We start from the raw sequence: 17849 nt of genomic DNA, 5'->3' as shown, positions 1-17849 counted from the left end.
ACAGAGTCTCACTCTGTCACCCAGGCTGGAGTGCAGTGGTGCAATCTCGGCTCACTGGAACCTCTGCCTCCCAGGTTCAAGCGATTCTCGCGCCTCAGCCTCTGGAGCAGCTGGGATTACAGGCACCTACCACCACACCTGGCTGATTTTTGTATTTTTAGTAGAGATGGGGTTTCACCATGTTGGCCAGGCTGGTCTTAAACTCCTGACCTCAGGTGATCCACTCCCTTGGCCTCCCAAAGTGCTGGGATTACAGGCATAAGCCACCATGCCCAGCCATAATACAAAAATTAGCTAGGCATGGTGGTGGGTGCCTGTAATCCCAGCTTCTCTAGAGGCTGAGGCAGGAGAATTGCTTGAACCTGGGAGGTGGAGGTTGCAGTGAGCCAAGATCACACCACTGCATTCCAGCCTGGGCAACAGAGCGAGACTCTGTCTCAAATAATAATAATAATAACAGGAGGAGGTGGAGGACCCCCCACAATTAACTGAGTGTTTACTCTGTGGACTGTGCACAGGGTCACCTCACTGAACCCTGACCACACTCTGTGTGGCAGGTACTATTGTTATTTTACACTTAAGGAAAGGGAGACACGTGGAGGTTAAGCAACATGTCCAAGATCATACAGCTGATAAGCAGTGGAACTGAGACCACACAGTAAAAAGAAAAGGAATAATTTTAGATTTTGAGAGCTGGTAAGAAAGTGGGAAAGGACTGCTGATTCCAAGTGCTAGTGAGCAAGCGTTTAGTGATTTGTCAAGTCACTGGAGTGAGAGGCTGGAAAAAAGTGAGGAGCTCTGGAGATGTAAATTTGGGAGCCTTTAGCATAGAGAAAATAGATGCAGCCTGTGGAATAAACACTGACCAAGGAAGAAGTGTGGAAATGATGAGTCAGAGGCTGACCCTGGAAGGGACTGCATTTTGAGAGGCAGGAGAGGAATTCATAGAGACAGTAAAGAAGTCTGGGTAGTGACAGGTGGGCCTCTTTCGTTTTTGTTTTTTTTGAGACGGAGTCTCTATTGCCCAGGCTGGAGTGCAGTGGCCGGATCTCAGCTCACTGCAAGCTCTGCCTCCCGGGTTCACGCCATTCTCCTGCCTCAGCCTCCCGAGTAGCTGGGACTACAGGCGCCCGCCACCTCGCCCGGCTAGTTTTTTGTATTTTTTTTTTTTTTTAGTAGAGACGGGGTTTCACCGTGTTAGCCAGGATGGTCTCGATCTCCAGACCTCGTGATCCACCCGTCTCGGCCTCCCAAAGTGCTGGGATTACAGGCTTGAGCCACCGCGCCCGGCCGACAGGTGGGCCTCTTACTCCCTGGAGGCACAGGCCCTGGTGTTTAGGAGGCAGAAAAGTTCAACAAACACACGTTGCTCTCCTTTCTACTCTGGGCCAGGCACTATGTTAGGTGCTGGGAATGTAAGGATGAAGAAAATCACTTTGCTTGGCATCAAGAATTTGTAATCTAGCGAATCCTGTTTTATTCTTATTTAAGACAGTAGAGTTGTTTGTAATGCCATTGTGTTATATAAGACACATTTATCAGAACTATATCTAAAGCTTAGAATACCAGTGATATAAAGAACCTTAGAAATCATATATACCATCATCCTCATTCCAGATAAAAACTGAAGCCCAGGCCAGGTGCAGTAGCTCATGCCTGTAATCCTGGAACTTTGGCAGGCCAAGCCAGGAGGATCACTTGAGCCCAGGAGTTCAAGACCAGCCTGGGCAACACAGGGAGACCCCATCTCTACAAATAATTTTAAAGAATTAGCCAGGTGTCAGGCACGGTGGCTCATGCCTGTAATCCCAGCACTCTGGGAGGCCTTGGTGGGTGGATCATGAGGTCAGGAGTTCGAGACCAGCCTGGCCAACATGGTGAAACCCCGTCTCTACTAAAAATACAAAAATTAGCTGGGCGTGGTGGCGCATGCCTATAGTCCCAGCTACTTGGGAGCCAGAGGCAGGAGAATTGCTTGAACCTGGGAGACAGAGGTTGCAGTTGAGCCAAGATCGTGCCACTGCACTCTAGCCTGGGTGACAGAGCAAGACTCCATCTCAAAAAAAAAAAAAATTAGCTAAGTGTGGTGGTGTGTGCCAGTAAGTCCCAGCTACTTGAGAGGCTGAGGCAGGAGAATTGCTTGAACCTGGGAGACAGAGGTTGCAGTTGAGCCAAGATCGTGCCACTGCACTCTAGCCTGGGTGACAGAGCAAGACTCCATCTCAAAAAAAAAAAAAATTAGCTAAGTGTGGTGGTGTGTGCCAGTAAGTCCCAGCTACTCAGGAGGCTCAGGCAGGAGAATTGCTTGAGCTCAGGAGTTTGAGACCAGCTTGCACAGCGTAAAGATACCCTATCTCTACGAATAATAAAAAAAAAATTAGCTGGGTGTGGTGGCACATGCCTGTGGTCCCAGCTGCTTAGGAGGCTGAGGTAGGAGGATCACTTGAGCCTCGGAGTTTGAGGCTGCAGTGAGCTGTCATGGCACCACTGCACTCCAGCCCGGGTGACAGAGTGAGACCCCGTCTCAAAAACAAAACAAAATATCAGTGATATAACCACTGCGTGCACAGATAAGTTAGTGGCTGAGTCCCAGATCATGTTGCTGACAGTGTGACTGATGATGCATCTTTGAAGAGGCTGTACACAGTTTAGGGAGTTCTGTTGGTGCCCTCTGGAGATGTTGGTGCTCTCTCTGACTTTTGGAAAGTCAGCACCAAATTGAGTAGAGGGATTGTTTTAGTCAACGTGCCCTCCCAGGACCTCCCCACCCTGTGGGATTCTGCTGATGGGTGTGTCACCACCCACCATATTCCTGCCATATCCTAGGCTTCATTGAATCCATCAGCTATTTTAAGTGCGTCCTGAGGGTTTCCAATATGCCTTTCCTCTGAACTTCACCATCTTTACTAATGGCTTGGCTACTCCGGCAGCTTCTTCCTGTTGGCCCTCCAGCTCAAACATCTGATTACTTCTCCTTCAGAGTCATCTCTTAAATCTGCTCTTTTCTCATCATTTCCAGTGTCGTCAGTGCCATGCATCTCTCCTGAACCACTGCAGCAACTCCCTGACTCTTCTCTAAACTTTCATTCATCTACTCCTTCACCTAATCTTGTAAATTGCTGTCAGATTAATCTTCCAATAATGAAATATGCTTGTAAGGGATTTATGTTGTATTTCCTAGGCACCCAGCTGACTCCTATTCTGTTAACCAGTATTCCTATCAAGTAATCATCCAGCCCATTTCAGTTATGTTTTCATGCATTATATTTTAATTTTGAATAGATCTGGCTATTATAAAGTTGTTACATTGAAGCAAAATATTTTTATTCTTCTATATACTTGTTTTATGGGTGTGGTTTCCTCCTGAATCTTTCTGAAGATATTAACAAGAAACTTTTCTGAATTCTCTTTTGTTAACTAGACTGACTCTTCCTAGAGGTCAGTTGCTTTACGGTCTCACCCTCATGCTTCTTCATCAGGCTGGCTTTCTTAAAATATCTTGGGAACCTTGGTTGTTCTTTCTTTCTTATTTATTTATTTATCTGTAGTGACTTCACTACAGAGCATGACGTCAGGTGGAAGAGGGGGAGGATCTGCTACTCAAAAAGTCTAGTTAACAGAAGTGGACTGGATAGAATATTCTAATTATTGATTTAAATACTATAGTAGGCTTTCAGTTGTCACTAGAATTGTTCAGCTTCTAAGTCATACTTTTTATGACAGGCAATCAGTTTTTCTTTTTGAAGTAATCCTTCTCAGAGCTCTTTCTCTGTGTTCTAATTTGAACCAATTGCTTTCCAGGCTTACTGCACAGTTTCCATCCTGAGATATATTTTCATTACATTCCTGTCATGTTTCTTGATTTCCCATGTCTTCTTTTTTGGATTTTTTAGAGAACTTACTTAAATCTCTTGGAATCTGTGGATAATAACACTTTTAAATCTTTGCATGTATGAGAATGTCTTTATTTTGTAATCACACCTGAGTAGTTGTTTAGTTGGGTATAAAATTTCAGGTTCAAAATAAACATCCCTCAGGTTTTTCAATGCATTTTAAAATTCTTCCTCTTGGCTATTGATATTAATTAGAAGCTTCATGATAATTTGATAATCTGTTTCTTGTTCCTTTACAGATAACCTGTTCTTTCTCTGAGAGCTGTTAAGATTTTTTCTTGCTCCTTAGAATCCTAAAATGACATGAGAATGAGGCTAGGTGTGAGCCTTTTATCATTCACCCTGATGATATAGCCTTTCAATGCAAAGATTCATGTTACCAGCTCTGGAAATTTTTTTTCTTTGTTTCTCTCCATTATTCTCTATTTTATTGCTTCTATCTTTCTGGAAATCATATTAACTAGGTATTAGATCTCCTACAGTGGTTGTCTGTATCTTTTAACTCTTCTCTATTGTCTTTTCCCTTTTGCCCTAGAGGCTTTTCCTTGACCTTTTTTTTTTTTTCCAGCCATTAAAAATTTGAATTTTCAATCTGCTGAATTTTTAAATTTCAACAATCGACTTTCAATATCCAAGAAATTTTTCTTTTTTAAAGATTACTTGATTTTCTTAGTGGCCTCTTATTTTAGGGATGCAATAGTTTTGAATCTTTCTGAGGATACTAATTAGATTTTTTAAAATTACCTTCTGTTCTCTGAATTTCCTGTGTTCTACATCCTTGCTCCCACAGTTGTGCCTTTTCCTAACTCTGGGTAAGAAAGCCTGCCTCCTCCCCTGCTATTTTTTCCTATGCTTATTTTGACTGAGGGGTTATCCGTTCCTATAATCTCAGATGCGTTCCATGTTCCCAGAAATTTCTCTAAAATGTTTTTACCTTCATTTTGACCGTTAAAATTTTTTTTTTGTCGTTTCATAAAAATTTTGGAGGAGGCAGTAAATGAATACCCTTAGTTTGCTATCTTAAAGCGTTCCCACCACTCTCCTTTCTAAAGAGTATTTTAAAACTACAATATTTATTATTTTGAAACAAAATGGCAGCCAATAAAAGTTGCTTCCTAGATATAGCTTCTGATATTTTTAATGAATTTCCAAAAAACTTGTTCTGTAACTTTCATACATAGTTATTTGGAAGAGGCCTAGGGTTCATTGAAAAGCCAGAAAACAATCTGATCTCCAGGAAGTCTCCTAGCTTCTCTGCTTCAAAATGTAATTCCCAAGAATGGCAGGGAGAATAAAATCCCCTCTCCCACTGCCAACAGTGACCCTGAACATTCTGGGAGGCCCTGGAAACCTCCGGGCTCAGCCCCTGGCCTCTCTCTGGCTCTCCCTACATCTTTTTCATTTCCTGTCTGGGCCTAAATTATAGAAAAAGAGCACAGTTTAGGAACAATAGTCATAATCGAGGGGTCTCACTTCTGTGATGAGAGGGCTGTCAGACCTCCTTCGGGAACTCCACCAAGAAGACTCTCATAATGACTCACTAGAAAAGGAGTAGGGGGACCTTTCCTAGTGGGTTGTTGTGGGATCTTCTTGGTGAAATCCCTGGATGAGGACAAGCAAGCACATTACAAACACAGTGGAGAATATATACCTCAAACTACTCATGGCTCTTTTGGAGGGATACAGTATACAAAACTTTCCACATTCCTGTGTTCATTGAGTTTTGGTGATAAATTTGTATTATTTTATCATCATAAAGGAAACAGTGACTAGCCTTGTCCCTGTGTCCCTCCACAGTCTGCTCCCCCGGCCTCACCTCTTAGTCCTCTCGGACATGACCTGATGACTTCTGCCCCTTCGGTGTATTGTGGTTCTTTTATGCCATCTGCCCAGTAAATACTGAGTAAAGCAATAAATGATGAAACAAGTGAATGAACTTTTCATCTCTGTCCTTAGATTATGTTTTTCCTGACTTAACTGAGAAGGCAGGTTCCACTGAAGACACCAGCCAGGCTCAAGAACTGCCAAACCTCCCCTCTCCCTTGCCCAAGATGAATCTGGTTGAGCCTCCCTGGCATATGCCTCCCGGAGAGGAGGAAGAGGAAGAAGAGGAAGAGGAGGAGAGGGAGAAGGAAGAAGTAGAGAAACAAGAAGAGGAGGAAGAGGAGGAGCTGCTCCCTGTGAATGGATCCCAAGAAGAAGCCAAGCCTCAGGTCCGTGACTTTTCTCTCACCAGCAGCAGCCAGACCCCAGGGGCCACCAAAAGCAAGCATGAAGACTCTGGGGACCAGGCCTCATCAGGTGTGGAGGTAGAGAGCAGCATGGGGCCCAGCTTGCTGCTGCCTACAGTCACCCCAACTACAGTGACTCTGGGGGACCAGGACTCCACCAGCCAGGAGGCGGAGGCCACAGTGCTGCCAGCTGCAGGGCTTGGGGTAGAATTCGAGGCTCCTCAGGAAGCAAGTGAGGAAGTCACTGTGGGAGCAGCTGGTTTGTCTGGCCAGCAGGAGGAAGTGCCGGCCTTGCCTTCATTCCTTCAAACCACAGCTCCCAGTGGGGCTGAGCACCCAGATGAAGATCCCCTTGGCTCTAGAACCTCAGCCTCTTTCCCACTGGCCCCTGGAGATGTGAAACTGACACCTTCCTCTGCTACCTTGGGGCAAGAAGATCTCAACCAGCAGCTTCTAGAAGGGCAGGCAGCTGAAGCTCAATCCAGAATACCCTGGGATTCTACGCAGGTAAAGTGAGGTGTATGCGGGCCACCACCCCGCACCTTCTTCACAGAGCCTGGCCATCCCCAGGGCTGGTGTGGCGTGGGGGCAGGATCTGCCAGGTTGAGGAGGGAGGCCCTTTCCATGGCACGTAGATCCCCATGGAACTTGTGGGGATGCAAACCTCAGGGCCAACAATGGGTGTTCTCCCCACACTTCTCTGCAGAGGCCTTCGGAGAAGCTTGGTGGCCTGGCCTGGGTTTCATTTGTTCAGGTGTTACCACTGCCACCCTTAGACTTCTTTTGTTTTTTTTTTTTCCAAGATGGAGTCTCACTCTGTCGCCCAGGCTGGTGTACAGTGGCCATGATCTCGGTTCACTGCATCCTCCACCTCCCAGGTTCAAGCAATTCTTGTAACTCAGCCTCTTGAGTAGCTGGGATTACAGCCGTGTGCCATCATGCCTGGCTACTTTTTGTATTTTTAGTGGAGACAAGGTTTCACCATGTTGGCCAGGCTGGTCGGGAACTCCTGACTTCAAGTGATCCACCCGCCTCGGCCTCCCAAAGTGCGGGGATTACAGGCATTAGCTACCGCGCCCAGCCCACCCTTAGACTTCTGCACTGATTCTACCAGCAGCTAGAGCTAGTGGCTGACCTGTGCTTTCCCCATCCCATCTCACCACCCTCCTCCTCCCCACCGACACCCACGTGCACAGCAGGCACAAGTCAGTGTTCACACCCACTGACACTGCAAGGAAAGGAAAGGAGCCCCAGAATATTAGCGATAAACTTGCCCTTGAAAGCCAGCATGTGGGGCAAGCTCTCTGCAGCCTGGCCCCTTTGATATAGCCCCCTTTTTCCTGGGAATAATGCTTGGCCTCCTCCTCTCACTCAACACATTCCCTGCTTGGTCCCCAAAGACATTTGAGTTTGTACTCCTCGGCATGGTGCCTCACAGAGGCTATCAGCAGCCCCTCGCTGTAATATGCCTCTGATGGCCTCCACCTTCCAGCTTCCCAAAGGGCCTCTGACTGGGGCTCTTTCCCCCGTGCCTTTCCTATGCCTTCATAACTGTCGCCCTGCTTTCTGTCTCCTCACACAGGTGATCTGCAAGGACTGGAGCAATCTGGCTGGGAAAAACTACATCATTCTGAACATGACAGAGAACATAGACTGTGTGAGTGCCCAGCCAGGCTCCGAACCGCAGGGAAAGGCTGCAGGCACTGGACAGGGTGGGGCAGAGGGTGGGCTGCGGGGACAAGCAGTGCACAGGAGGAGGCTTAGTTCTTCAGTTGGTGGCCCAGGGATATACCAGCAGCCACCAACATTACACACAGAGAGCTTTCGTATTTTAAAATTTCTGAAGGCTCTTTGGTTCTTGCCTCCCTCTCTTTTTAATTTAAACGAATATTTTGTTCATGTGTGCACTATCTTATTTCTCCAGTGATACTGAAACCTTTCTGTGTTTTTTAGAGTTGTTTTCTCCCTGTATAGGTTGCTTTTCCTCGTTTTGGGTCTCAGCCTTTTCGTATATATACATGCTCTCCACAGATGTCTGGTGGAGTTTGTTTACAGCTTTCTCTATCAAAAAACTGGCTGGAAGCTTTGAGCATGGTGCTAGGGTTTGTCAGCTACGGCTTCTCATGAGAGTGGTCTGGCTAGGCCGTATCACTTAGAAATTTGTAATGGCAGCATTGTTAGGAGGAAGGAATGGCACCTTCCTCCTGAGGTGATTAGAGTCTTTGAAAAGGGAACTTTCTGTTCTGTTGGAAGTATAACAAGTTGGTTGTCAGTGTTCTGGGAGCCAGGGTGGAGAGAGAGGGCTGGGTGTTTCAGTATTATAAATATGTATCCATAAATATCAATATTCTTGTACTGTCTCTTCCTGTTTGCAGCATGACCTTTTCCCTCCCCAAAACACACACTTGTGTCTGATGCTCTCTAGGTCAGAGACCCTCTGTTTTATCCTTTTTAAAGAATAAACTTCCAGTCTTCTGCCAGGGAGAAGGGACATTTCTTGGCTGTACAGCACTGCGGGAAGAACTAGGGACCCAGCCGTTTCTTAAGCAAAGTTTTGACTAGCTTATATTTTTAGTAGCATTTTCATCCGCTCTTCCAAAGGTAACCAGGGCCCCTATTCCGGGGCATCTGGGGAGTGTCAATCAGTATGCATCTGACTGCTTCTCAGCTTTCCACATTTTGGCTTAGGGTTTGGCTCTTTAGAGTTTGCTAAATTAGGAAATTCTAACTCACCCATCTGCTTTCAGTGTGTTGCTCTTGTCTCCTCTTCTGTTTTGCTTTGTCTCTGGTTTTAGGCCTTAAATTCTTTACTCTCGTTTGTGGGCCTGGGCAAGACTGAAGGGACATACAGGCGTTTAATCCAAAAGTCCCCAGTGAGGTTGGTTTCCCCCACCATGACTATACTGATGGATCTTCACCTAAGTGATGTGTGTTTCCATCCATTGCAGTTATTATTTTTATTGATGCTCAATACCTCATCTTTGGTCAGGGAAAGCCTCTTTGAGTTGACCTCTGAGTCGTTTTGACCAACCTATTAAGTGTCTGATTGCCTCCTTGCTTTCTGGAATAATAAGACATTCCAGGCTCATCTTCCTCCCCAGACATGGAGCCCTCATTCCCTTCATTGGGAAATGGTACGTACATAAAGACCACAGTATGGGTACTTGGGACCCTTGGGCAAATTGTGCATATTTGAACAATATAGCCTAAAGTTCATATCTTTTTGCCAATCAATACATAGATATTAAGATGCTTTTATTCTGTTTTCCCTGTTTTTGTCTTCTGTGTTATTCTAATATGTGACCTCCACTCAATTAGTCATTATTTTTTATGGTAGATTTTTTTTTATTGTAGTAAAAAACATAACATAAAATTTCCCATTTCACCCTTTGTAAGTATAAGTTCAGTTGTATTAAGTATATGCACATTGTTGTGGAACCAAGCCCCAGAACTTTTTCATTTTCAAAGCTGAAACTCTGTACCCATTAAATGACTATCTGTTCCCCAGCCCCGGCACCCACCATTCTCCTTTTGGTTTCTATGAATGGGACTACTCTGGATACCTAATAGAAGTGGAATCAGACAGCATTTGTCGCTTTACATCTGGCTTATTTCACTCAGCATGATGTCCTCAGGGTACATCCATTTGGTAGCATGTGGCAGACTTTTCTTCTTAAGGCTGAAAAATATTCCGTTGTATGTGTATGCCACATTATTTATCCACACAGCTGTCCACGGACACTTGGGTTGCTTCCATCTTTTGGCTGTTGTGAATAGTGCTGCTGGGAATGTGCTGTGCAAATATCTCTTCAAGACTCTGTTTTTTTTTTTTTTTTTTTTGAGACAGAGTCTCACTCTGTCGCCCAGTCTGGAGTGCAGTGGCCGGATCTCAGCTCACTGCAAACTCCGCCTCCCGGGTTTAAGCCATTCTCCTGCCTCAGCCTCCCGAGTATCTGGGACTACAGGCGCCCGCCACTTCGCCCGGCTAGTTTTTTGTATTTTTTTTAGTAGAGACGGGGTTTCACCGTGTTAGCCAGGATGGTCTCGATCTCCTGACCTCGTGATCCACCCGTCTCGGCCTCCGAAAGTGCTGGGATTACAGGCTTGAGCCACTGCGCCCGGCCAAGACTCTGTTTTTAATTCTTTTGTGTATATACTCAGAAGTGGGGTTGGTGGATCATGTGGTAATTCTATTTTTAATTTTTTTGAGGAATCTCCATACTGCTTTTCGCTATGACTATACCATTTTACATTTTCACCAGCACTAGGATTCCAGTGTTTCCACATCCTCGTAAATACTTGTTCTTTTCTGGTTTTTTGTTTTGTTTTGTTTTGCGACAGTCTTGCTCTGTCGCCCAGGCTGGAGTGCAGTGGCGCAATCTCGGCTCACTGCAACCTCCGCCTCCTGGGTTCATGCTATTCTCCTGCCTCAGCCTCCTGAGTAGCTGGGACTACAGGCGCCCGCCACCTCGCCCAGCTAATTTTTTTGTTGTTTTAGTAGACACGGGGTTTCACCGTGTTAGCCAGGATGGTCTCAGTCTCCTGACCTTGTGATCCTCCCGCCTCAGCCTCCCAAAGTGCTGGGATTACAGGCGTGAGCCACCGCGCCTGGCCCTTTTCTGTTGTTTTAAACAGTGGCCATCCTGAGGGAAATGAAGTATTTGGTTGGTGCAAAAGTAATTTCACTTTTTGCCGTTGAAAGTAATGACAAAACTCGCAATTACCTTTGCACCAACCTAAATGGTATCTCATTGTGGTTTTGATTTGCATTTTCCCTGATGATTGGTGATGTTGAGCATTAGTCATTATTATTAACAGTCAATGCTTACTATATTTTATCAACATATTTGTTAGTTTCTTTGCCAGATTCATCACTTGTTAGAATTTTTTCAAACCATTTGAGAAAAAGTTGAAGACATTATTTCCTTTTGTCCCTACCCCCAAATATATTAGTTTGTATTTCCTCAGAACAAGAATATTTTAGATAACCACAATGCAATGGTCAAAATCAGGAATTAGCACTGCTACAAAACTATTATCTGATCACCTACCTTATTTCTATTTCACTGTGGTTCCAATAATGTCCTTTATATTTTTTTCCCTCCCAGTCCAGGATAGAATCCATGGTCATGCATTGCATTAATTGTCTTGTCTCTTTAGTCTCCTTTAATCTGGAATAGTTCCTCGGCCTTTCTTTGCATTTAATGACCTTGCCTTGTTTGAAAAATGATAGAAATAAATGTGCATAAAAAACGATGGGCTATACAGAGACTACATATTCAGGAAAAGACAGGGAGAAAAGTGCTGGCAGTCTCTTGGGGAAAGTTTTACACCATAGAACTACAGGAGTTCCAGGAGTTCGGCCCTCAAGATCTAGAGAAAGTGATGCAAACTCAGTGGCGTCTATTTTACCTAGATGTCACAGGTAACACGAAGAAACTGGAAAGAAGTCTAATAAGGAAACCTGTGAGAGGAGGCAGAAAGATAAAGTAGTAAATCCAGAGGTGTTGTTTTTGAGTTCTAGAAGGCAAAAGAAATCCTTACTGTAGAGATGCAAGGATCTGAGCCTTTGAAGCTCAGAGAGGTACTTTTTTTTTTTTTTTTTTTGCTCACATCACAGAGAGCTGACAAATGGCAGAAACAGGATTTGAACCGAGGTATTTATTTATTTTTATCACCCAGGCTGGAGTACAGTGGCACAATGTCAGCTTACTGCAGCCTCAACTTCCCAGGCTCAAGTGATCCTCCCACCTCAGCCTCCCAAGTTGCTGGGACCATAGATGTGCACCACCACACTTGGTTAATTTTTTTGCATTTTTGTAGAGATGGGGTTTGCTGTGTTGTCTGTGCAGGAGTTGGAACTCCTGGGCTCAAGTGATCCACCTCCCTTGGCCTCCCAGATGTTGGGATTACATGAGCCTCTGCACTGGCCAGAGCCCAGATTTATTTGATTCCAAAGTCAGGGCTTTTCCCCCTTGCCATGGACATTCAGTTTTCCTGTCTACGTAATAAGTGGTATGACATCTGCAGTCATCAGATCCTCCCACACTGATGTTGTGGGTCTCTGGGCTTAAGCCAGGCTGACATATGTACCCAGGAAAATGTGGGGTGTGCAAACACAGCAGATCACAGAGCTGCGGCACAGAGAGTAGGCACTTCATGTGGCAGGAGAGTGCTTGTTTTGTAACCGGCGGTCTGTGGGTCATGGTGCACGTACCCTTGCTCCGGCAGAGGTGGGCATGCTTCTCCCCCCTACTCAATCAGTGAAGAAGGTAAGAACCATCACAGAACTAGGCCTTTCCTAGTTGCTCTGTGGCCATCTCCAGGTACCCATCTTCTCCCACATTTAGAACTCAGTTGGCTGGCTGTTAGACCAGTGAGTGCCAAGGCTTGAGCCTGAGCCTGGCATTTGCCATGGTAACAAAGAACAGAGGCCCAGCACTTCAGTCCCTCTGGTAGACTTTAGGTTGGCATGACAACTAGGGAACAGCTCATTAGCCTGGGCTCTAACAGAAGGGAGATTTGGAGTGGCAGGGGATCCTGCAGGGCTGGCCTAGTGAGATGCCTGTGCCTCCTAGTGGCACTGGCTCTCAGCTGCATAGCAGGGCACTGTGAAAGAGCTGAGCACCTGGGAGAGAGGTATCTGCAGCAGGCTGTGGAGGCTAGGAACAGGGAATGTGTGACTGTGCATGTTCAGGAGGGAAAAGGCTGCTGGAGAGGAGCCAGAGTGAGGAGTGGCCACAGGGCCAAAGGAGGGTATCTTCCTAGATGGGGCTGGGCAGGGACAAATGGCAGGACGTGAAGCAGGAGGCAGGGTTCTGGCCTGTGCCCCAGCCTGGGCTCCTGCCACTCACTGAGTTTCTGTTTAAGGCCAGGCTCTTGTTTTTGTTTTAAATTGTGGAATTACATATATACAGGGTCAAGAAAACCTCAACAATACAAGCGAGTGCACGATGAGAAAAGGTCTCCTCGTGCCCCTCCCTCTGTCCCAGCCCAGCTCCAGGGGCTCCAGTTCCCATCTCTGTGTTTGCTCTTTTGGCCTCCACCGCCTACACAAGAGCACACAGATGGCTTTCCCCACTCACCAGCTTGGGGCTGCATCTCTGTGCTGACAGGCGAGAGGAGAGCCAGGTTCTGCCACTTCTGGCCCCTCCCCGATTTTTGGTAGTTACATGGTGCACACCTCTTTTGTCCATCACCACTCCCACCCTCCCGTGTGTTCATCCCCAGCACCACGCACTTGAGCACTAGGCACAGGGAGCAGTTCTCCCATAGGCCTTACCACTCTGTGTACCTAGTTTCTGGGCTGTACATGGCGTGTGTGTGTATGTCCCCGCACCACTCAACTGCATCTGTCTCTGGGACAGACCCCTTGACTTTCTCATGGCTAGAGGCCAGGGCAGGAAGGACACGTGGTGTAAGTGAACAAATGGGTGTACATCTTGGCGTTCCCACATTCCCCGGCTTGCAGCTCTCAAAGGGTCTCCACAGCTGACCAGAGCTGCCTCTCTGGGAACAGCCAGAGGGTGAGGGTGAGTACGGGGCTGGGCCTAGAGGCAGAGGGCCCAGTAGAGCCCCTCTCCTTCACTGAACACGGGGGGCTCTTTCTGCCCTCGTAGGAGGTGTTCCGGCAGCACCGGGGGCCGCAGCTCCTGGCCCTGGTGGAAGAGGTGCTGCCCCGCCATGGCAGCGGCCACCACGGGGCCTGGCACATCTCTCTGAGCAAGCCCAGCGAGAAGGAGCAGCACCTTCTCATGACACTGGTGGGCGAGCAGGGTGAGTGAGGGCAGGTGATGGGAGGGCCCAGGAGGGCAGTGGGAGGTAGGCGGCCCCTGAGGGCCACGGGGAAAAAGTACATGCATAAGGGCTTTGAAACTTGGAACTCCAGGACATTAGTTTGAGCTACTTAGTTTAGGGGTTAAGGCGTACCCACCAGCTTGGGTTCTGGGGAAAAGGAGGGGGGTGTGAGAATGAAGGATGGGCACAGGAGGCAGGGGAAGAGGTGTAGTCCAGCACAGTTGGGAGATGAATGGACACTGTACCTGGTGTGGCAGGGGAGAAGGGGTGTGTTCAGAAGGCAGTGTGTAGGCTTCGCAAGTGGCTGTCTGGTATTACACAAATCGATGTTCTAACAAATCGATGCAGTGAAAAGCATGTCTAGGAGAGGGGGAGGCGTGTGCCTTGAGGATCTGTGTGCAATTTGAGCCAGGAAGGGAGGCAGAGCCTCAGGCCAGCCATTGGAGAGCGGGATCAGAGCCCTTGGAGGGGCACCTCAGCCATGGCTGCACTGATAGTGGTGTTTCTTACCCCCCAGGGGTGGTGCCCACTCAAGATGTCCTTTCCATGCTGGGTGACATCCGCAGGAGCCTGGAGGAGGTAAGAGTGCAGGGACCTGGACTTGTTAGCTTCTAATACGCTCCCTCCTGTCTCTGTTCCTCAAAGTCCCAGGAGGCTGCCCACATCGTGAGGTTCAAAGGAGCATAAGACAGAGTGTGCTCTGGGCGGGTCCCTTGCTTCAGGCCTTCCTTAGACATGGTTTTGTGGGAAAGATGGTGCACATGCATGCTACCAACCAATGGTGCAATGCAGGCAATGGCCAGGGGCAGAAAGGGGCCATGGGGGTGCGGGGGGCTGTGCTAAGAGGCTGACAGGAGAGGGCCCAGAGAGGAAGGGTCTGGGGGGCAATGAGGGTTAACTGGGAGTTTTCCGGGCGGACAGTGGCAGAGACGCCATGCAGCCTGGTGGAAGGGGACAGCGTGATGGGTTCCAGAAACCAAAAGAGCAAGCCTGGGAGACCTGGACATGTGACTTGGAGTGGATGTGTGAGTCTGCTGGTGCTTGCACAGCCAGGCTCTGCACTCCTGCTGCAGTGAGATGCGGCACCTGGGGGCCAGGAGGCAGCCCTGCCATCTTGGGAGGTGCCCCCATCCAGTGCAGTCTGCTGGCTGCCTGGCCCATCCCTGCCAACCTCTCCTACCCAGCTGCCACACAAGCTTGGATGGGATGGCAGGGTCCCCCAGTCCTCCTGCTCCTCACACCACCTTGCCTGTGGGGTCCTTCCGTTCCTCATCTCGCTTCTTCAGGACAGCCACCATCTCCACCAAAACTGCCGTTGCTCACTGTAGAGTCCAGTGCCCTGTCATCAGCCCTCTCCACTCCCGAGGGTGCTGCCACTTTTGGCAGGAGAGATAAGTGGTATAATCCTGTCCTCCACCTCATCCTTGCGTGCCAGGGGAGCGGAGGCCCTGGTGGTGGTGCTTTTCTGGTGAGCATGTTGAATGCCCACCGAGCATCACACTGTGCAAGGCTCTCTCCCTCAGTCCTCGCCACCACCCCTTGGGGTTGTGAGAATTAAGTGAGGCACCTGTTGAGTACCGATGGTGTCCCCATGGAAGATGAGAGCCAAAGCAGGAGAGGTTGGGTGACCTGCCTGAGATGGCACCGCCGGTAAGCAGTAGAGCCAGGCTTTGCAGGAAGCCTGATTCCGGAGCCTGGGCCTTTCACCACACTGCTCTACTGCCTGGAGGGCCACTGAGGCCCTTCCCAGTTCTAGAATCGTGGGTCCATGAACAGTGGGGCTGCTGGTGGAAGTGTGAGCTAACCTTGACCTTTTATACAGTCCTCACCCTGCTTTTCGCTGCCCCTGAGTATTCTGGCCTTACTGGTCACTTAATTCAGACTGACTTAGCCAAAAGTCATGCTGGGTCTTTAGAAATATACTCAGGTGAATCTAGCAAGAAAAACTGACCCTTGATAACAAAAAATTGAGAAAAGTACTGGAGATACAGATGGTTCACAGAAACTAGGGAAGAGCTGCAACGTGGCCTCAGAAAGGGGGGTCTGGTGCAATCTAGGCCTCAGCACTGGGAAATGCCCTGACCCCTCACCTGAGGAGTCCCTGGTGGTACTCGCCTTCCTGCTTCTCTCTGCTGAGATGCTGATCTGTGGAGACAGCACCTGCCTGGCCCCTGGCGCCGATCTCCTTGGCCAGAGAAGGCAGGACTGACCATGACAACCTGCAGTGTGGAGGGGTGCAGGCAGCTACATGCCAGCAGTGAACACGCCGTGGGAAGGGAGGAAGCTGGGCAGCCAGGGTGGCCACGCATGTGGCCTGCATGCCCTCAGTATCCCTTCCTGCACTGGCCCTGGTGCAGGGTGACTATCCCACCCCTCCCTACCGAGGTGGAAGCGGTTGTATGGTGGAAGATGTGTGGGGGGCTCGTATCTTCTTGTCTCTCTAACTGGTTAGGGATAGGTGTGGGGGATCTCTCTAGTTGGATGGTGTCCAGCAGCATGGGTCCACTCTCACTGAGGGGCTAGGGCCACAGTGGGCTCACACTCAGCGGTTGGGGCAGAAGCTGTGGTGGGATGTGAAGGAGGCCGGGAACATGGGTATGGGGTGGAGACGCCTATAGCTGTGCTGAGACGAACAGAATAAGCATGGGGTAAAGGCGAGCCCAGGCCCCAGGGAACTTCAGGAGTCGGGAGTGCCAGCACCTTCTAAGCCTGCTCCCCCATCCCCACCCCTGAGCCCAATGCAACCACCCCAGAGGAGCCATGGCACCCCAGGACCTCAGCTGAAGAACCTGGCCCCTCCCACCCCCAGATTGGCATCCAGAACTATTCCACAACCAGCAGCTGCCAGGCGCGGGCCAGCCAAGTGCGCAGCGACTACGGCACGCTCTTCGTGGTGCTGGTGGTCATTGGGGCCATCTGCATCATCATCATTGCGCTTGGCCTGCTCTACAACTGCTGGCAGCGCCGGCTGCCCAAGCTCAAGCATGTGGTGAGTGTGGGGACAGGTGGGGCTGGGGGCCAGTGGAGAGGAGAGTGCCCATCGATAGGTGTCCTCATCTGCAAGGGGAGGCAGTGACTCTCCTGGGCGCACAGGGTCCCATGGGTGAAGCAGCTGGTCAGCCTAGCACTGCTGCCTGCTCTGCAGGGCACCAGCCCCAGGACAGGTGCTGGAGGTGCAGGGAGTGAGGGGGTTGCTAGCCCCACCAGGGGGCCCCTCCCTGGCACCACCAGCCCCTTTCCAGGGCAGGCACTGCAGGGCCTGAACACCTGGATACCTCACCAGAGACAGGCCCTGCATTGGTGATGCCCAAGGGTCAAGGAGAGGCTCCAGCAGCCTGGAGGCCTCCCCAGGAGGAAGAGAGCAGAGCCCTAGTGATGCCCCCTGCCCACCTCGCAAGTGGAGTCGTCTTAAGGGGCTGTTGGGGGATCGATGATGTCAGGGAGACCACGGGGCTCTGTAGTGCCAACGATTAGTAGATTTATTTTGAGAAAGGAGCTGCAGCAACAGAAAAGAAGGATCTGGCACCTGTGGAGGGTGCCGCGGGGACCCTCTGGGTGGGGTTGCACAGATGGCCACAGGCCTGGAGCTGTCTGGGGGCCGGCTCGCTCGCCCACGGCCTCTCCCCACCCCGTCGCAGTCGCACGGCGAGGAGCTGCGCTTCGTGGAGAACGGCTGCCACGACAACCCCACGCTGGACGTGGCCAGCGACAGCCAGTCGGAGATGCAGGAGAAGCACCCCAGCCTGAATGGCGGCGGGACCCTCAACGGCCCGGGAAGCTGGGGGGCGCTCATGGGGGGCAAGCGGGACCCCGAGGACTCGGACGTGTTCGAGGAGGACACGCACCTGTGAGCGCAGCCGAGGCGCAGGCCAGAGTGGGCTGCCAGGACGAAGCGAGGTGGACCCCGAAACGGACGGCCCGGAGCCCG

General features: G+C 49.5%; 1 protein-coding gene across 1 annotated transcript in view; it reads left to right on the top strand.

Moving 5' to 3' along the window:
- PODXL2 (podocalyxin-like 2) overlaps nt 1–17849 on the top strand; it is a 46019-nt gene extending 28170 nt beyond the window's left edge. Inside the window, exons 4-9 of the mRNA XM_011950850.1 lie at nt 5850–6631; nt 7707–7781; nt 13744–13900; nt 14439–14500; nt 16731–16910; nt 17560–17849. Coding sequence (XP_011806240.1) covers nt 5850–6631; nt 7707–7781; nt 13744–13900; nt 14439–14500; nt 16731–16910; nt 17560–17772 — 1469 coding nt within the window. The 3' untranslated portion in view covers nt 17773–17849. The remainder of the gene's footprint in view (nt 1–5849; nt 6632–7706; nt 7782–13743; nt 13901–14438; nt 14501–16730; nt 16911–17559) is intronic.

Source organism: Colobus angolensis, unplaced genomic scaffold (assembly GCF_000951035.1).
Source record: "Colobus angolensis palliatus isolate OR3802 unplaced genomic scaffold, Cang.pa_1.0 Scaffold31, whole genome shotgun sequence".
Lineage (NCBI taxonomy): Eukaryota > Metazoa > Chordata > Mammalia > Primates > Cercopithecidae > Colobus > Colobus angolensis.
The sequence above is the reverse complement of the archived record's forward strand: the minus strand, read 5'-3'. Positions and strand labels throughout refer to the sequence as shown.